Source organism: Amphiura filiformis, chromosome 5 (genome assembly GCF_039555335.1).
Source record: "Amphiura filiformis chromosome 5, Afil_fr2py, whole genome shotgun sequence".
Taxonomy (NCBI): Eukaryota; Metazoa; Echinodermata; class Ophiuroidea; order Amphilepidida; family Amphiuridae; genus Amphiura; species Amphiura filiformis.
The window spans coordinates 38,560,914-38,578,960 of record NC_092632.1 but is presented as its reverse complement, the minus strand read 5'-3'; the positions used below and the strand labels follow the sequence as shown (position 1 = coordinate 38,578,960).

The 18,047-nt window shown below is 35.6% G+C and overlaps 2 protein-coding genes across 2 annotated transcripts in view; both read right to left on the bottom strand.

The window, feature by feature from the left end:
* The window catches only part of LOC140153097 (transmembrane protein 151B-like), a 57,965-nt gene extending 44,971 nt beyond the window's left edge, over positions 1 to 12,994 (bottom strand). The window contains exon 1 of the mRNA XM_072175715.1: positions 12,612 to 12,994. Coding sequence (XP_072031816.1) covers positions 12,612 to 12,644 — 33 coding nt within the window. The 5' untranslated portion in view covers positions 12,645 to 12,994. The remainder of the gene's footprint in view (positions 1 to 12,611) is intronic.
* A 3,148-nt stretch (positions 12,995 to 16,142) lies between these two features.
* LOC140152173 (uncharacterized) lies at positions 16,143 to 17,564 on the bottom strand. Its single transcript, XM_072174473.1, has one exon. It carries the CDS (start codon positions 17,562 to 17,564, stop codon positions 16,143 to 16,145), a length of 1,422 nt encoding a protein of 473 aa, XP_072030574.1.
* Positions 17,565 to 18,047: the final 483 nt, after the last annotated feature.

Below are 18,047 nucleotides of genomic sequence, written 5' to 3'. Positions count from 1 at the left end.
TGATTTTCATTATGTTTTTATTTGAATTGACTTTGCGCAACTGCATTTTTACTCGGCACACAAAAAATAGCCTTTTGAGTCCTTATTAATTGTCACACACCAGTGATTTTACAGTTGTGGGAGGACAAGATATTAATTCGGCTATATATATTAGTTAGCGCATTTTGACCAATACCTCGTACTTAATCTAATGGCATTTTTCAAACTGTTTGCTTTATTTTGATACGCCTTGTATTGTTTAAAATGTTTGGACCTAGTTATTGTATGGCGCATTTGTTTTTTATCTTAATATTTTCCAGGTACATTTCAAAAATACGTTTATTTTATACACATAAAAAGCGTCTCTGCTTAATAACATTTCTATTTAACCGATCACGAATTTTTATATTGCTTATTTTGAATAATCCTTCATGTGTCGTTTCTTTCACGTTTTACACGTAGACGCCTGCTTATATTATATAAATTTCAAACCCAGTACTTTCCAGAAATCAACAACGATACAATCTATTGATTGTTCATAATAATTTGTATCCCATTCAGAGTCGTTAAAAGATATATTTATCACTGAAGAGGCCATATTATTATCATTAATAAGAGAATGCTTATTGATAGTCAGACAGGTCAAGGTTTGGCTTATATAAGATACCTGACTTTAGATTAAAATCACTATAAAAAGTATTCAATTTGCTCTGGACATTGAGATAAGACGGACTGGTCAATATTGCCGGACAACATAAATCACACCCACACCCGCCTACAAACTGTATTTTCGCTGTCTTTTATCTTTTGACATTTTAACATGTAGCCAAGAGTATCTGTTGTCATGGCTGTAATTTGTTTACTTTCTATTATTCATACAGTATGCTTATATTTCAAATATAGTTCTTAAAGACGTCTTTGTGTTTTGATGACTGTCCAGATTTGGCATATCCCATTACAGATAGTTTACACAAATCAGATATAATAGTTGATGGGAGCAAATAAGAATTGTTGCAGTTTAGTTTGGTCAGACAGACCTCCTGTGATATTTGGCAGCGATGATTTAGTCGACTATATAGGTTTGTATGACGGGTTCAACTTTAAAAGCACGGGTAAGAACAGTATAAAAAATGCAAATCTTTCAATTTGTTTCAGAGTCGAAAAGATCAATATTTTGCAAACCATCAACAAATTATCATTTCCTACCATAGTATACATTCTTTTTTGTTTATTTATTGATTGTTCATAAAGATTTGTATTCCATTTAGAGTCGTTAAAGGCTAGATGTATCACTGAAGAGGCCACGTTATTGACAAAAGAATGCTTATTGATAGTCAGACAGGTCAAGGTTTGGCTTATACAAAATACCTAATTTTAGATTAAAATAACTATACAAAATATTCAATTTGCTCTGGACATCGAGATAAGACGGACTGGTCAATATTGCCGGATAACATAAACCACACCCACACCCGTTTACAAACTGTATTTTCGCTGTCTTTTATCTTTTGACATTTTAACATGTAGCCAAGATTATCTGTTGTCATGGCTGTAGCTTGTTTACTTTCTATTATTCATACAGTACGCTTATATTTCAGATATAGTTCTTAAAGACGTCTTTGTGTTTTGATGACTGCATAGATTTGATAATGGCATATCCCATTACAAATAGTTAACACAAATCAGATATAATAGTTGATGGGAGCAAATAAGAATTGTTGCAGTTTAGTTTGGTCAGACAGACCTCCTGGGATATTTGCAACAATGATTTAGTCGACTATACACTATTATCATTTTCTAAGATAGTATGCATTCGGGGTTTTTTTCTTTTCTCTTTTTACGACATGGCATAACTGGGCATTAACAGCAGAGACAAAAAAAATCATTTGGAAGCTGCTGACGAGGAAGCACCCAGTTAAAGATTAACCTCCCTGCTGAAGTTGCCCCTTGATCTAATGGCTGGAATTTGGACAGGAAGAGAATTCCAATTGTTTATTTATTTATTGTTCATAAAAATTTGCATCCTATTCAGAGTCGTTAAAATCTGGATTTATCACTCAAGAGGCCATGTTATTAATAAGAGAATGCTTATTGATAGTCCGACAGGTCAAGGTTGGCTTATACAAAATATCCCACTTTAGATTGAAATCACTATAAAAATATTTAATTTTCTCTGGACATTGAGATAAAACGGACTGGTCAATATTGCCGAACAACATAAACCACACCCACACCCGTTTACAAACTGTATTTTTGCTGGGTTTTTTTTATCCTTTGACATTTTAACATGTAGCCAAGATTATCTGTTGTCATGGCTGTAGCTTGTTTACTTTCTATTATTCATACAGTATGTTTATATTTCAGATATAGTTCTTAAAGACGTCTTTGTGTCTTGATGACTGCATAGATTTGATAATGGCATATCCCATTACAAATAGTTAACACAAATCAGATATAATAGTTGATGGGAGCAAATAAGAATTGTTGCAGTTTAGTTTGGTCAGACAGACCTCCTGGGATATTTGCTAGCGAAGATTTAGTCGACTATATAAGTTTGTATGACGGGTTCAACTTAAAAGCACAGGTTGGAAAAGAATATACAAAATGTAAATCTTTCAATTTGTTCCAGAGTCGAACAGGTCAATATTGTGCGCAAACCATCAACAAATTATCATTTCCTACCATAGTATGCATTCTATTTTTGTTTCGAGTTTGACACTTTGACAGGTAACCACTGTTGAAAATTGTCTGTCTTCGTCGATGTAGCTTTTCAATATTTTGTATTATGCATACACCAGCTCATATTTCACACAATATTGCGGGATGAATGTGTGCTTTGATTTACAGATTATGATTATGTATGCCACTCCAAATAGTGAACACGTTTGCTAGGGAATATTAACTAGAGAACGGAGGTTTGTTGAGCCCAGACAGACAGCAATTTTGGTGAGTAATAATGATGAAGCAGAAAGGCTTGTAAAACTAAAAAGGGGTCAGATCGAATGTATTCCATTTTAATATGTTTGCCTCCTCGTTTCCTTTTAAAGGTGTTGTTAGATGGGATAAATAAGAGCCTTAGCATTTATTAGTTTTAATCTCGAAACAAACATGTTAAGTGACGATCCATATTTAAAGAGCTTATTTCCAAACCGTGTTAAGTCCACAACCACATGTTTCTCATTTACTTGTGTGATACAATCACAATTACTTTGACAAGTTTGTCATATGAGTTGTACCATCAACAAGCCATTGTTTACCATAACAATGCTGCATAACAATATGCAGACTATTGTTCTCATTTGGGAAACAAAGGCCTCACACAGTATTGTTACGGTCCACTGTTTGCTTTGTAATGGTGCATCCAACTGAAGTTATAATACCTATAGCATCACAACCCATTGCAATATCACACAGCTAAATTAAAACATGTGTTTGTAGACTTAACACGGTTTGGAAATCAGCTCTTCATTTGTAAAGCGTGAATTTTGAGGCACCGTTACTGTATATTTCAGATAGACAGATTTAATTTTCCATCAAGCAGACAACAATTTAATATGAACAAAGATAACTACATGTAGATATGGGGGTACAACTAAAAGCTAAATCCTGGTACTTGTTGCACCGTTTAACAAAACCTATCAAACACAAAAGCAAAAAACACATCCAAAGAAGACAGAACCAATGGTATAGGCAATACACACGCAAACATGCAGAGATAAAAGAGCACAATTATAATATGATCGGTTACCTAATTTCATTTAACTATATTGTTGCATACATAATAAATATTATTACATTACATTTATATTAATTGATAATCAATTTTCTTATGCAGACATTATCTAATTATGCATGGTGCCAAGTATCTCCTGAATTGAACTAGAGTTTTAAAATATTTTAACTCTAATTATTCTCAATTTCATTCAACAGTCATGATAGTTTAGTATGTCTTGTACCTCGTATGTTGCTCTCCAAAACAGTACCCGTGACCTTGAGGAATTTTGGAACCATGTTGGAAATCATCCTTGTTTTCTGTCCGCTTTAGATTATTTAAATAAATACTCACTAACTTAAATTCCTTTTACATAAAATCCAATCAGTGTGGAGTGGGGACCAGTGAACCAGACCAGTGAAGGATCGTGACATGAAACCGTATTGTCTATCTCAAATATAAACTAATCAGGAGTCAGATTTTGTCCATGAGTGATGGGAAAGTCTTGCATGGTTTATCAACAAAACCGTGATACGGAATCTAACATTGCAGGGCCCATTTGAGTAATCACATCGTCGGACTCTATACAAGTATTACGCTTCAGAGATTTTGATTAAACGTAGTAAACGGTTAAATGCTACTAATTAGAGCTGGTCAGTGCTTGAAAAAAGAGAGGAACTATTTTCTTGCATGGCATCTGAAAAATGTGCTTAAAAATAACTGATAAATACCAAACTGTATAGCCGGAAATGTGCACATTTCAGATTAACATGCAGAAATGACATGTTTCCTACCATTATCTTACAGTTTTAATAAAAAGCTCCCTAAAATTCATCCGCTGCACATCGATTATCCCACCCAGCCTATCTGTTCCCAAGAAGAGAGGGCGGGCTATAAAGTTATGGTCTTTACATTTTTAAAACAGAAAAAAGGTTTTTTTGTCATTTGGGGATTCAACCTTCTACTCTTAATTGATAATAATGACTTTTCACTGGAAGGATTCCATGAATGGGAAAATTGTGCTTGAATTTACCTATTTTCCCATTGAAAACTGTTTCATAGAGGATTAGCTGTATTAAACCAGCAGGAGGGATTTGCATTGTTGAGCATATCATAGATATCATTGATCTTGATCATGATGATTGATCATAATAATAATCTATAACGTTTTATTAGAGTATGTACTATCATGTCAATGACCAGACATCAAGATTACATGTTTTACATTAGCTTAATCCTTACACATTAATTGATTCCAGAATGTGCAGCAATAAATTAAAATATCATCAATATTGCATTTGAGACTGGGAATCCCCTAACCATCATAATGGGCGTAATTCAAGACGAGTTCAAGACTTGCAAGTAGTGATGTAGTACACAGACTGTAGCCATCACAGGCAAATGGTGGCTGGTTGCTATTGGCATAACATCTTGACGCTTTAAGGCAGCCGGGGTGGCACCTCGGTCACCCGTCAACAAGCTCATATTATAATAATTATCAACGTCTCCTGCCCCTTTAAGCTGTCCTATTCTTTTTTATTCTACATATCCTCCGAGGTTTACTTCAATTTGCTTGTTGCGGTCATATTAATTTGCTTCAATGAAATCATTGATAACGTCTTCAATATAGTACTTTTCTGTGTATTTGGGTGTATTCATATGTTAAGGAGCTACGTATTCTTGTTTTTTAAGTAATCAAATCAAAATGTTAATGTGCATGGTAAGGTTATGAAGCAACGATTATATCCAACGTTGATATGATACTCAGTTTGGTTAGTACAATACGCATACCATTGCACATGTTGTTTTTCTATATACAATATGACAGATTTGGTTAACAGGTGGAATTAAGGCAGTATAACGCTATTGGGAACATTATCATACTGCATAATACTACCTTCTTCAGATAAATGAGTTTGCACTGATCGTATGATAACTTAAAACAGTCGCAAATCATGATTTAGCTTGTATACAAACAGATCTATTGATGATAATGTGACAAGAAGAGTATAAACAAATAAGGAATAAACATCACAACGTACCTGGACGTTCTATGCATTGCGTGGTACGTTTTTGCGGTCATTGATTTAAGGTCATTTCATGTTCATGATGAAGCGTACACTTGCATAAGGTTATGCAGGGATATCTTTTACGGTCATCCAAAGCATGGAAAATCTACGTTAGTATTATTATTGACAAATTTTTTCATCAATAAATGTGCAGGCCCCGGGAGTGCCTGTTTGAGGCCGTTGGGTTGTATTTATTGAAATGATTGTCCAAATTGACAAACAAACATATAGAAGATTTAATTATTAGTATTGACAATTTTCATTATTATAAGTATTGAAAATTTTCATGAAGATTGAAAAATTGAAAATAAAGAACTATAGAATTACATAGTGAGGCATGCATCACTGTGAAAAGGAAATAAATTTCCGATCGTCTTTTGAAATCACCTGTATGATTTGTATCAGGGCTTACCTGACTTCACATTACACATACTAATTATATATTTGCATTGATGTATCAATAAATGGTCTAATGTTTTCTACCTGCTGTATCTATATGTAATATTACGTGACCAATTAGATATTGACATTTGTATGGCATTGCACTTTGATTAGGTAATAATACCAATAATTAGGAGCTAAAGCAATATTGATGTAGAAATATTTTCAAGCTTAAAATATTATCATATTATTCTAGTGTCATAACCGTTTTACGTATGTAACAGTACATGCTTACCCAGTAAAAAACACAACTTTTTACAGAAAGGGTTGTATTATAAAGGGTATAAAAACATTTCTACAAAATGTTATTTACCTGTTGACAACATATTTTACAAAAATGTTTGCCCAAAATATTTTACTATAATGTTTTTAAAAAGTATTCATGATCTTTATATAACCCGACATTATAAATGTTATTTAAACGTTTTGAATAAACGTTTTAAAAACAATTTTAGTGACTCAATGTTTTGCATCACGTTTTATGAATGTTATTAAAACGTTTTATATGTGTAGTTATTTTTTGAGAAAAATGCGAAATTAATCACAACAATTATCAGGGGGTGTAGTACCACCTTAAATTGACACGAATTATACACATTTATAAATTGAAATCTTCCAAGACTTCAATTAACCTAAATTAACCTAATAAAAATGCAGTGCCAGCATTTCAATTGATAACCAATAATTGTACACAAGATTTCAGTTGAAGTCAGCTACGCAACATTTTATTGCATACAAATAATTATCACTATCAAGTTTCCTTAACGATTTTTGAAATGGGCTTTATTGGATTTTAATGTCAATTATATATCTCCTTCAGCATGCCAACACACAGTCTAGTAAATGCATTAATGGGCATATCAATGCATACAGTATCTCTCTGATCTTATCATGTAACACAATATACATGATAAAAGGATGTCCATGCTTTTCATTCAAATACAAAATGTGAGTAATAGGTGCAAATATTGTAGCCGGATATATTTATATGGTTAATCTTTACTATGTAATTGCAAAGGAATTAGGGTACATTTATTTATATCCAAATAAATAAATTGAAATTTTTGGGTCGAAGCCATTCAATCATATTTAGAATTGAAACGAGCAAGCTGTGCACAAAACAAGACATATTTAGTCAAACTCGATAATATGTTTGGTGCTGAATCACGAATGACATATCCATCTGGCTTACAGCGTGTAGAGATGTTATAGAAACCACTGATTATGGCACCTTCGGTGTTTATGATCTAATAAATAACAAGCTAGTCTAATAAAGCTGCGAGGTTTTCCTATTCCTGAGAATCAGTACACATTCGTGTGGTTATCATAGTGGGATATTATAGAACGTACATTGTATACGTAGCGTTTAATATGGGTGTTTTATAGCTTGAGGAGTGTAAAGCAAAGCGTAGCGAAACGGTGCAAATTACTCATGAAAAACGGATTTGTCTTTCGCGCATTGTAATCAATTGTTATTATTATATATATCTTTGTGCCGTGACGCAGTTGCAGTAATTGAAAACAATGACAGTTCTAGTTTCAGTTTTATTCCCAAAGATTTGTGCGATTGTTTTTTAATGTATATGTGTATTATTATAATTGTATGTTATATCTGAAATGAAGAATAAAATTATTTGACCGTAAGTCGTAAGCTATTCATATAATACGTTTTAGTTAACACAGAAGAATCTTTCGTGAGTATTTTGATTTCACACACATGCATTTTGTTAGTGTAGGTTTTACATGATGACCGTTTTTTCTAGTGTAGTTTTAAATTATCACGTTTCACACGTTGTTTTTCTCCAATGTGACCTATTCTCATGGTATTTAAGTGCAGATTAACAGGTGGCTTGGAAAATAGTATAATCCTATTGGGAACATATTTGTACTGCCTGTTGCTCTCTTCTTTAGATACATAATTTTGCACTGATCGTATGATAGCTTAAAACAGTCACAAATCATGCTTTAGCTTGTATACTAACATATCTAATGACGATAATGCAACAAGAAGAGTATATGAGAATAACAGTCACGACGTGCCTGGTATTTCTATGCATTGTGTCGTACTTTTTGCAGTTAATTCAGGTTCATGATAAAACGTACACTTGCATGATGGTATGCAGGGATTGTTTTTGCGAGGTCACCTAAAGCCTGGAAAATCTACATTAGTGGTATTATAGAGGAATTGTTCCATTAAGGATGTGCAGGCCGCGTGTGTACCTGTGTCGGGCTGTTGGGGAGTATTTAATGACATAATTGTCTAAAATAGACGAACACAAGGTTTATATTACTGTTAGTATTAACAATTTTCATGCCGATGTAAATTTTGTAAATTGGAAGTAAAATAAAGGACTTTAGAGTGAGGCATGCATCACAGTGAATAGGAAATAAATTTTCGATCGTCTTTTGAAATCACCTGTATGATTTATAATGCAATCAGGGCTTACCTGACTTCACATTACACATAATAATTATATATTTGCATTGATGTATCAATAATGGTCTAATGTTTTCCACCTGCTATGTATATATGTAATATTACGTGACCAATTAGATATTGACATTTGTATGGCATTGCACTTTGATTAATGGATAATACCAATAATTAGGAGCTAAAGCGATTTTGGAATTTATATAGAAGTATTGTCAAGCGTACAAGCTTACAATTAATGTGCTTTCGTGAAACTTTGATATCAAATCATTAAAACAAATGGCGGTTGCTATTTATAATTCCTCCCACGCCGTTATCTTCGGGTCCTTTTTCCATCTATCAGGGTTTTCTAAGCTGGTATTTCTTCTACGACCTTTAAATTTGCATTATATGTATTTACGATATTCTAGTGTAGTAAGCTTTTCACACGTGTGTCACGTATGTAACTATACATGCTTAGTTTAGAGACAGTTATTAAATTGAAACGAATTATACACGTTTTATTACAAACGGAAATTTTTAATCAACTCAAATTAGCTTGATAAAAATGCAGTGCTACATGTAGCATCTCAATTGATAACCAATAACCGTATACAAAATCTCAGTTGAAGTCAGTTACGCAACATTTTATTGCATACAAATAATTATTACGTTTCGTGAACGATTTTTGGAATGGGTTTTATTGAATTTAAATGTTAATCACATATGTCCTTCAGCATGCCTACACGAAGTCTAGGAAATGCATTAATGGGCATATTAATGCATCTAGTATCTCCATGATCTTGTCCTGTAACACATTAGCACCAAAAGAATAGTGATTTTATTTTAATGTTTTCCATTCAAATAAATAAATAAATAAATGTAGATATTCATATAGCGCTTTATGCCGTAAACAGCCTCAAAGCGCTTTACATTTATTCCGCTGTCATTAGAATATGTCGGAACCACTTTTGCTGCCTACAATGGCGCAGGGTTCATCAGTACAACGACTGTGACTACCCTTAACAGCTTCCCATTGCACCTGAGTGGAGTGAGGCAAGCGAGACAAAGCGCCTTGCCCTAGGGCGCGACACGGTGGTGGGACGGGGACTCGAACCAACGCACGTCGAGCAAGCTCTCAGATTGAGTCCAAGGCCGTAACCACTGAGCCTCCGTGTCATTATTACAAGTGTGTGTAATAGATATGAAAATGTTCGTCAAGGAATTAGGGTATATTTATTCAAATCCAAAAAATAAATAAAAATGTTGGGTCTAATCCGTTCAATCACATTCAGAATTGAAGCGAAGATGTGCGCAAAAGAAGACACATTTAGTCAAACTCGATGATATGTTTGGTACTGAATCACGAATGACATATCCATCTGCCGTACAGCGTGTACTCGCGTGTAGAGATGTTATAGAAACCAATGATTATAGCACCTACGGTGTTTATGATCTAATAAATAACAAGCTAGTCTAATAAAGCTGCGAGGTTTTCCTATTTATTACAATGTGTACACCGTCGTGTGGTTATCATAGTGAGATACTATAGAACGTATACATAACGTTTAATATGGGTGTTTGATAGCTTGAGGAGTGTAAAGCAAAGCGTAGCGAAACGGTGCAAATTACTCATGAAAAACGGATTTGTCTTCCTCGCATTGTAATCAATTGTTATTATTATATATATCTTTGTGTCGTAACGCAGTGGATTCAATCTTTCATTGCAGTAATTGGAAAGCAATGGCAGTTATAGATTTCAATTTTATTCCCAAAGGTTTGTGATATTGTTTTTGAATGTAACTGTGTATTATTGCATTTGTATGATAATATCTCTGAAATGAAGAATAAGTTATTTGACCATAAGTCTGTCAAAATATTCTATAATAAGTTTTAGTTAATAGAGAAGAACAATTCGTGTGTATTTTGATTCTATATAGATGCAAGTTTGCTAGTGTAGGTTTTAAATCGTCCAGGTATTGCAATAAGTGCTATTAATGTATGCTATATAAATATCGCACTATCCCTGGATTGTAGTAAAGGCTCATAACATCCATATTCACACACCCTGAGACGTGTAATCAGTCAGTAGGATCATGAAGCTATACATATTCTAGTAGATTGATTGTCTGATATAAAACATATGATACATGGACTAAAATATAAAATAAATGAAATGAATTATATATACCCGTCTGCTTAGAGACAAGGAAACATGTGATGCAAACTTCACCTATGAGATAGGCTTACATCCTGACTAGTATGGTGACATGCATAGACCTGCTATGGTTGACGATGCAATGGTATACTCTATATACTTCTACCGTATAGGTAAACTCAAGAAAAAATATTGTTGTTCGAGGAAAGCCAGCTATGATGAAATGAAAGATGCAACCATTACTTATGTGCGAAAGATAACGCTATTTATAGCCATTCATTTTGATAATCCTAAAGTGTATGCAATGTGAAGTTATGTCGAAATACGTTAATGTTCAATATTATTGAGATCACTTGTTTGATGGTAATATTATTTTTTTCGCTCCATTTCTGCTCTGGTGCTTGGAGATACCGTCTAATTATTTTGACATGTTGAATTTTGTATGTAATACAAAAAATGTCTGGGTATATAGAAGTGATCGATGAAGAGCACTCTCAAATTTCATAAACGATTGAGGTAGCACGTTCCTGCAATATATTTTTGGAGTTTGATTGAAACGCTATAGGTTATTATACAAAGAAGGCGGGAAATGTAAACCTTGCTCTAAGACCTTTCTCAGCTCATTAGATTTTGTAGCAAACGTTTTAACCGAAAAGAGACAACCACGCTGTATCGGCAAAACAATGCAGAAGACCCAAGGGCTAAAACTACCATAAAATTAACTTGCGTCTGCCAATTAAAGGGGCTAGTATATGGGTTGAAATGCACTTGGATAATTTTTAGCAGACTATAATGCTATGGCGGGAGGAAATATGTTTGAAAAGGATGCTGTTGTAAAATGAGCTACCCTCGGATTGCCCACACTTCGCTCATATTTCTCATATTATTGACTTATCCGCGTTGCAGTAATTCAGAAGACAAATGAAAGCCTTTAGCAACACACGTGTATGTGCATGAATTAAAGCACTGTGGAGCACATATCCTGAAGAGGCCGTATAATCTGCATCATGTTAGAATATGGCCTTTTTATATTATTGAAAACGTCAAAGTGTAGTTATTTAGTCGGTATAAATATTTAAAAGGAATACTTTTTTATATCTATACCTCACGTATGTTATTGATATATCCAGCAAATAATGCTCATGTATGTTTAATATTAGCTGGCAAGGCCATGATGTATCATCCATAGCTGTTTTTCATACGATTCTATTACCAGTGATTTACATTGCAACCTGCAACGAAAGGTGTGCTCGGTTACAGGTATATCCAGCCAACACATATTCGTGTATGGGGCACTGCATGTCAGTCAGACATCTAAGGCTAGGTTTACAGTATATCTGTTGCAAGCAACTTTAAGTATAAAGCCCTTCGTAAACCTCACAGATTGTATCGACTATCGTCCTCGAGTATCCAGGTAATATCGTTTGTGTTATTTCAGTTGATCTTTGTTATAAGTATCAAACACGGCGCATCTGTATGATGAAGGATATCATTTGTACAAAACGTCGGTAAATGAAGCTTTTATCCAGGCTTTTATGTCCACGCAACAAGAGGAATATACCGTCAATATAGTGTCGCCTATATCCAAGTCTTTCAATATAGTTTGGTGGTATGTCTATGGTATGTATTCAACAAGGTAAAAAGACGATTCTTTACCATCTCAGCTGCACATGGTACAAATATAAGCAACGTGATGTTTACGGCAGTGTCAGCTCCCTCAAGAACGCCCAGGGAAAGGAAATGAACAACATTTGTCGTACAACACTGACAATAGAAAACGTAACACAAATGGACAGACAGAGAGACAGACTGACAGACCACAGACATTTTATGAATGCTTACCTCTAATGACGTCGTAGGGTTTTCATTGTTCATTTTTCTCCCACGAGCTCCCAATAGAAGTATTTTCCTGTCGTTTGTTTCTTGACATGACTGTGTCTTGTAGTCACTGTAGCCGATCTCAGCGGCTCTCTATTCCTACTACTTCTCTCTATGTGTGTTTAATACTGAGGAGGAGCATGCGTGCGTCTTCACCAACTGCTCGTATTACTATGACTAAGTATCGGCGCACTTCCTCCTACATGCCTAGCTCAGTCAGTTGACGTCGTTTCCTCAATTCCTTATCATGCATCCGAATTCACCTGTATTGATGTCATTTTAAGGAACTGACCCCGCCCTGTCAACCAACCAGCTAACAGCATTCAGACCAACTCTGATGAATTAAGCACGCCAATCTGCGCTTCCAATTCTATAATTTGGTACAAATTACCATTAGAAATCCAACATAGTAATGCCCTTCATCTATGCTTACTCGGGTATTGAATGTAAGGTGAAAAGCCAGTCATGGAAACACGGTAGTACATAATTTATTCATTCTTCGATTATTAGTCATAACCTTTAGGGCTTTCATTTTCATGTTTTGATGTTCGGCTAATTGACTGGGAAGGGTAGAATTATGACAATATTGACTTTAATTGACGGGTTCATGAAAAAGTGTTATAAGTGCTTTATAAATTCTACGAACATGGAACAGCAAGATTTATTTATCTTGAGGTAACTTGATTTAATCGACCAAGCAAGATATTTGCATACATGCCAATACAGAGAGGAATTTAATCAAAGAAAAAAACAGCTTAAGATAATAAACAAGTCAGATTTAATATGCACAGCAGTGCTATTCGTCAAAAAAATGGAAGTAGTCTTAATTGCTCGACGTTATCCCTGTACCATCAGGGATGTGGTACCATTACCAAAGCCAATAGTCTTGATAGTAGTCTATTCGGAATAATCATGTTAACAAATTGAAGTTGCAATACGATTATGAATTCCAGTATGGTCCTGTTTTCTTAGAGAAGCCACGAAACAGTAATGGTTTAACATTTATATAAGTTGTGACGTACATTCGAATGGCATCTGCACGACATGTCCTTGTCTGTTGAATATTTAAAGCCACTAATGCATGGAAATGACACTTAAAGTAGATCCTGATGCAAAATTATGCAATTTTCCAAATGGGATTTTTCATTATTTGACATACACTTTTGATTAACTTGAGTATCGACCAAATTCCTTTGACATTTTCAACGTATGAATTTGCATGTCGGAATTATATAAAGAGGAATATGTCAATTATTGTAGCTTGAATATTACCTTTTGCGTTGTTTAGCTTTTAAATAACTTAAGTTTGTTAAATGATTTTGCACCGATAGATATGACCACTTTATATCACCTTATACATAACCAAACATTCCGGGAAACGTGAAATACTCTATAAAGTAAAAGAATGCAACAAAATATCTAACAAATTCTGGAATAAAATGTTAACAACAACCCTACCCTTGCAACGTTACCGTATAGTGTAATCAACAGTAATTGAACCCTTAATAACGCTAATGGTATTTTCTTGACAGTATTGACATAACCACGGGAAAATGGGAAACGGTGAAAGAGCATTCAAACATAAAGAATACATCCAGCATTACATCCGGACGGACCTATATTAATTGGTATTCACTTAAGCGTTAAGTGCACGTTATTACTATTATTATTATCAGGGATCAGAAAGTGAAGATGGTACTGTCTCTGCAGTAGCTAGTTAATGGTTCATAGCCTAGGTGATACAAGTTCATACAGCATCTCAGGTAATGTTTTCCAGAAATAGGCTGCACCAGTACGTTCAGATAAACAGAGCAGCGCCTTCGGGTGCAACAGGCGATGTAATGCATATATCCCAAGGGGCCAGACGCACAACACGATACAGAATTCTCTTATATGATGTATGATCTAAACTAGATGGCAATCTTTTGAATGGTATCTCCTGTGGCCAATGACTTAGCTTTACTTAGCCAGTTATGAGGTTTATGCTAAATGAATGCATTGGTGGACATTATTTCTAACTGCCAATAAATGTATAGTATAATGCCTGCAGAATATAGTAATGAGTCTGATGTGGCACCCACGGAGGCGATGTAAGACTACAATCGCGACGTGAGGATAACAAATGGATCTCAAAACTCCTGGGAAACACTGCTGGTCTAAGGAATGCATACATAGCATTGTCTGAAACTTTGTGAAATGTCGAAAGAATTTAATATTCAGTCACTGGATGGTTGGGGTTATTGAAATAGGTCGTACATTCGGCGCAAAGTATTGTGTTCCCTGTTATTGGTTGGTTATTGATTGCTACTCGCTGGCCAACGAATTATAAATTTAGTAGCAAATGGGAATCCTGATGTACAAGAAATCGATTTCCATCCTTTACTTCAAGTAATATTGCTCGAAGATATATCATTTGATTTAAGAATTATTGGAAAATGTGGTACCTTACAAAAATATTTTATTAGTCGTGTAATTAATCATAGATACCTAGCACTAGATGGTATGTTCAATTTTTTAAATAATTATTATGTGCATACAATTTGGTAAACCATGTAAACCGTGTGTGCAAGTAATACGACCTGGTTCGAAGTGAGGAGCAAACTGTTGCACAGTGTGGTAAAAAATGGACACCGATTAGTAAACATCAGTAATTCTATCAAGCGCTTCTTCGTCTTGGTTGAGTCGGTAAACATCACTTTTGAATGCATATCATGAGGTCACTGAAAATGACTGATAACATAACCTGGTGACTTGCATGAAGTTTTAAGTGACCTTGAAAAATATTGCATGGAGAATCATCTGCTTACATTATCTTTTGAAGGTTTGCACTGAGTTGTAACAGCAATTTCTATCATTTAGTTATTGTTGTGATGTGGGAAATAAGGAGTACATGTAAACTTCTTTGGTGACCTGGTATTCAGGATATATTCTGCTGACGAACTTGTGTTTCTTTCATTCAGCGTAAGATGTTGGTAAGATAGCACCTAAGTTATAATACTTTAGAGCATGGTTAATCTCCCGGGTTTTTTTCTCCGTCAGATGTCAGATCACACAAGGGTTGAAATCAAAACACGACCGGTTGACCGGCGGTTGAACCGCATTCCATTGCTTACAACAATAGAAACCGGCTTCAAACGGACGAAACCGCCCAGAACCGGCGACCGCCACTTTTGATTTCATCCCAAACTTCGAAGAATATAGAATGGTTGATGGTATCAAATGCCGCTGAGTAGTCTAGCAACACTAACACCGCTTCATTGCCAGCATCAACAGCTAGTAGCAGATCATTCATCACGCGAAGCAGCGCGGTTTCTGTGGAGTGATATTGACGGTACGCCGATTGTGCTGTCGAGAAAAGTTCATTTTCTTGCAGGTAGGTTTTCAGCTGGGATGCTACCACTTTCTCTAGAACTTAAAAGGTGAACATTAAATTTGCCACTGGTCTGTAGTTGTTGAGATCATTTATGGGAAGGTTCTGTTTCTTGATGCGCGGTTTTACGTGAGCCGTTTGTAACTTGATGGCACAACCCCCGATTTCAAAGAACCATTTATGATCTGCGTAATGTATGGCAGTAATACGTCAATGCAGTCTTTCAGTAGAAATGTCGGTACTGGATCCAAGTCACATGTTGTTGACGCAGATTCTTTTATTATCTTCAGGACAGTCTCTTCCGATACCTGAGAAAACTCTGTAAAATGGCTGCTGCAGCTCTCTGGAATGTCCACACTGATCTTAGGTGGAACGGTTGCATTGAGAGTGTCACTTATTGACTTCACCTTGTCATGGAAAAAGACACCAAAGTTGTTAGCCAGGGTTTTGGCACATGTGTGCTCAAGCAAAGTTTGTGCAGAGTTGGGAGAACAGAGCTTATTTACACTACGGAAGAGATCTTTGTCATCACTCTCCGAAATTTCAGTCTGGTAATGCCGACATTTGGATTGTTCAATAAGATCTTTATATGTCTTGCATTGTTCCTCATAAAGTTGCTTGTCAATTTCGAGATTGGACTTGATCATTTTGCGTTCCAGACGTCGCTTAACCCGTTTTGCTTCACGAACTTCTTCCGAGTACCATGGTGCGTTTGGTCTCAGTGTAACGTTTTTGGTCTTTTCAGGAGCATGATTATCGAGAAGTTCACGGAGCACCAGGTTAAACTGCTCAGCCAATGCAGATGTATTAGAAGCAGTAGCCAAAGCAAGCGGAGATGATCGAATGTCGTTTTTAAACTGATCAATGTTAATGTCGCTTAGTTTGCGATAAGTCACGCTCTTTCTTGAGGTTGAAGGACGAGGAAAGTCAAGCACTGCAAATAATGCAACATGATCCGAGGGTTGACCTGGGAGCAGCTTAGTAGCACACACAGGGTGCTTGCGAGTGATTAGGAGATCTAAGGTGTGACCGCCCTTATGAGTAGGTCCTTGGATATGCTGATGGAGATTAGCAGAATCCAGAATGTCTAAAAAAGATATCGCTTCCCTGTCGGTATGGTCATCAACATGGACATTGAAGTCCCCAGTCATAATGAAATGACCACATATTGTCATTGTTTCCTCCAATAAAGACGAGAAGTCGCGTAAGAACATTCCAGATGTTAGTGTATTCTCGTTGGAAGGCGGAGGCCTGTATATGGCAAACAGCCTCAACACAGATGAATTGTAGGTCACCGAAAGGTCCATATGCTCAAAACTGTTGAACTGTATCGCATCATTCAATGTCACCTTCAAAGCACTTCGGTAAATCACACAAACACTTCCTCCACGTGATGGGCGAGGTACATTGCAGTGTTGATAGTCTGGTAATGTCGAATTTAAATCGGCAATGATAGTATCTTCATAACCATTTCCCCATAACCAAGATTCGGTGATGACAAGGATGTCCAGATCTTTGTCCATGATCAGATCGCATATGGATGTCATTTTCTCGTTCATAGAGCGTGCATTCCAAACACCGATTTGAAGTTTGGGCGCTATTACTGGCTGCTTATGTTTTGATACATGACTATTTGGGCGTGAAACCTCAACCTTTTAATTGAGATACACCTCTAGTCATAGATTTGTATTGAGATGAACGCCGAGTTACGTGTACTGGAATAGAGAGTTTATTACGTAATCTCCCTCCACGGTATCCTCGCTTTGTTTCTTTAGCAATGTTACCCCATACATGTAAATCCCAACGTACCCTTTGGAGATTCAAAGTGAGATTTAACCAAATACTATAGATTCACCTCTTCAATGCACTCCACATTATGTTGCTCCTAAGAACTACAAAAACGTTTTGAGCTTTACTTGAAACTTCATCGCGTGTTAACTTCAGCACTTTGGCCAGCACACTGACCTGCTGATAAGGTTAGGGGATATAGTATGTTATGAACAGTCTGTGTAGTAAACTACGTTTTATTT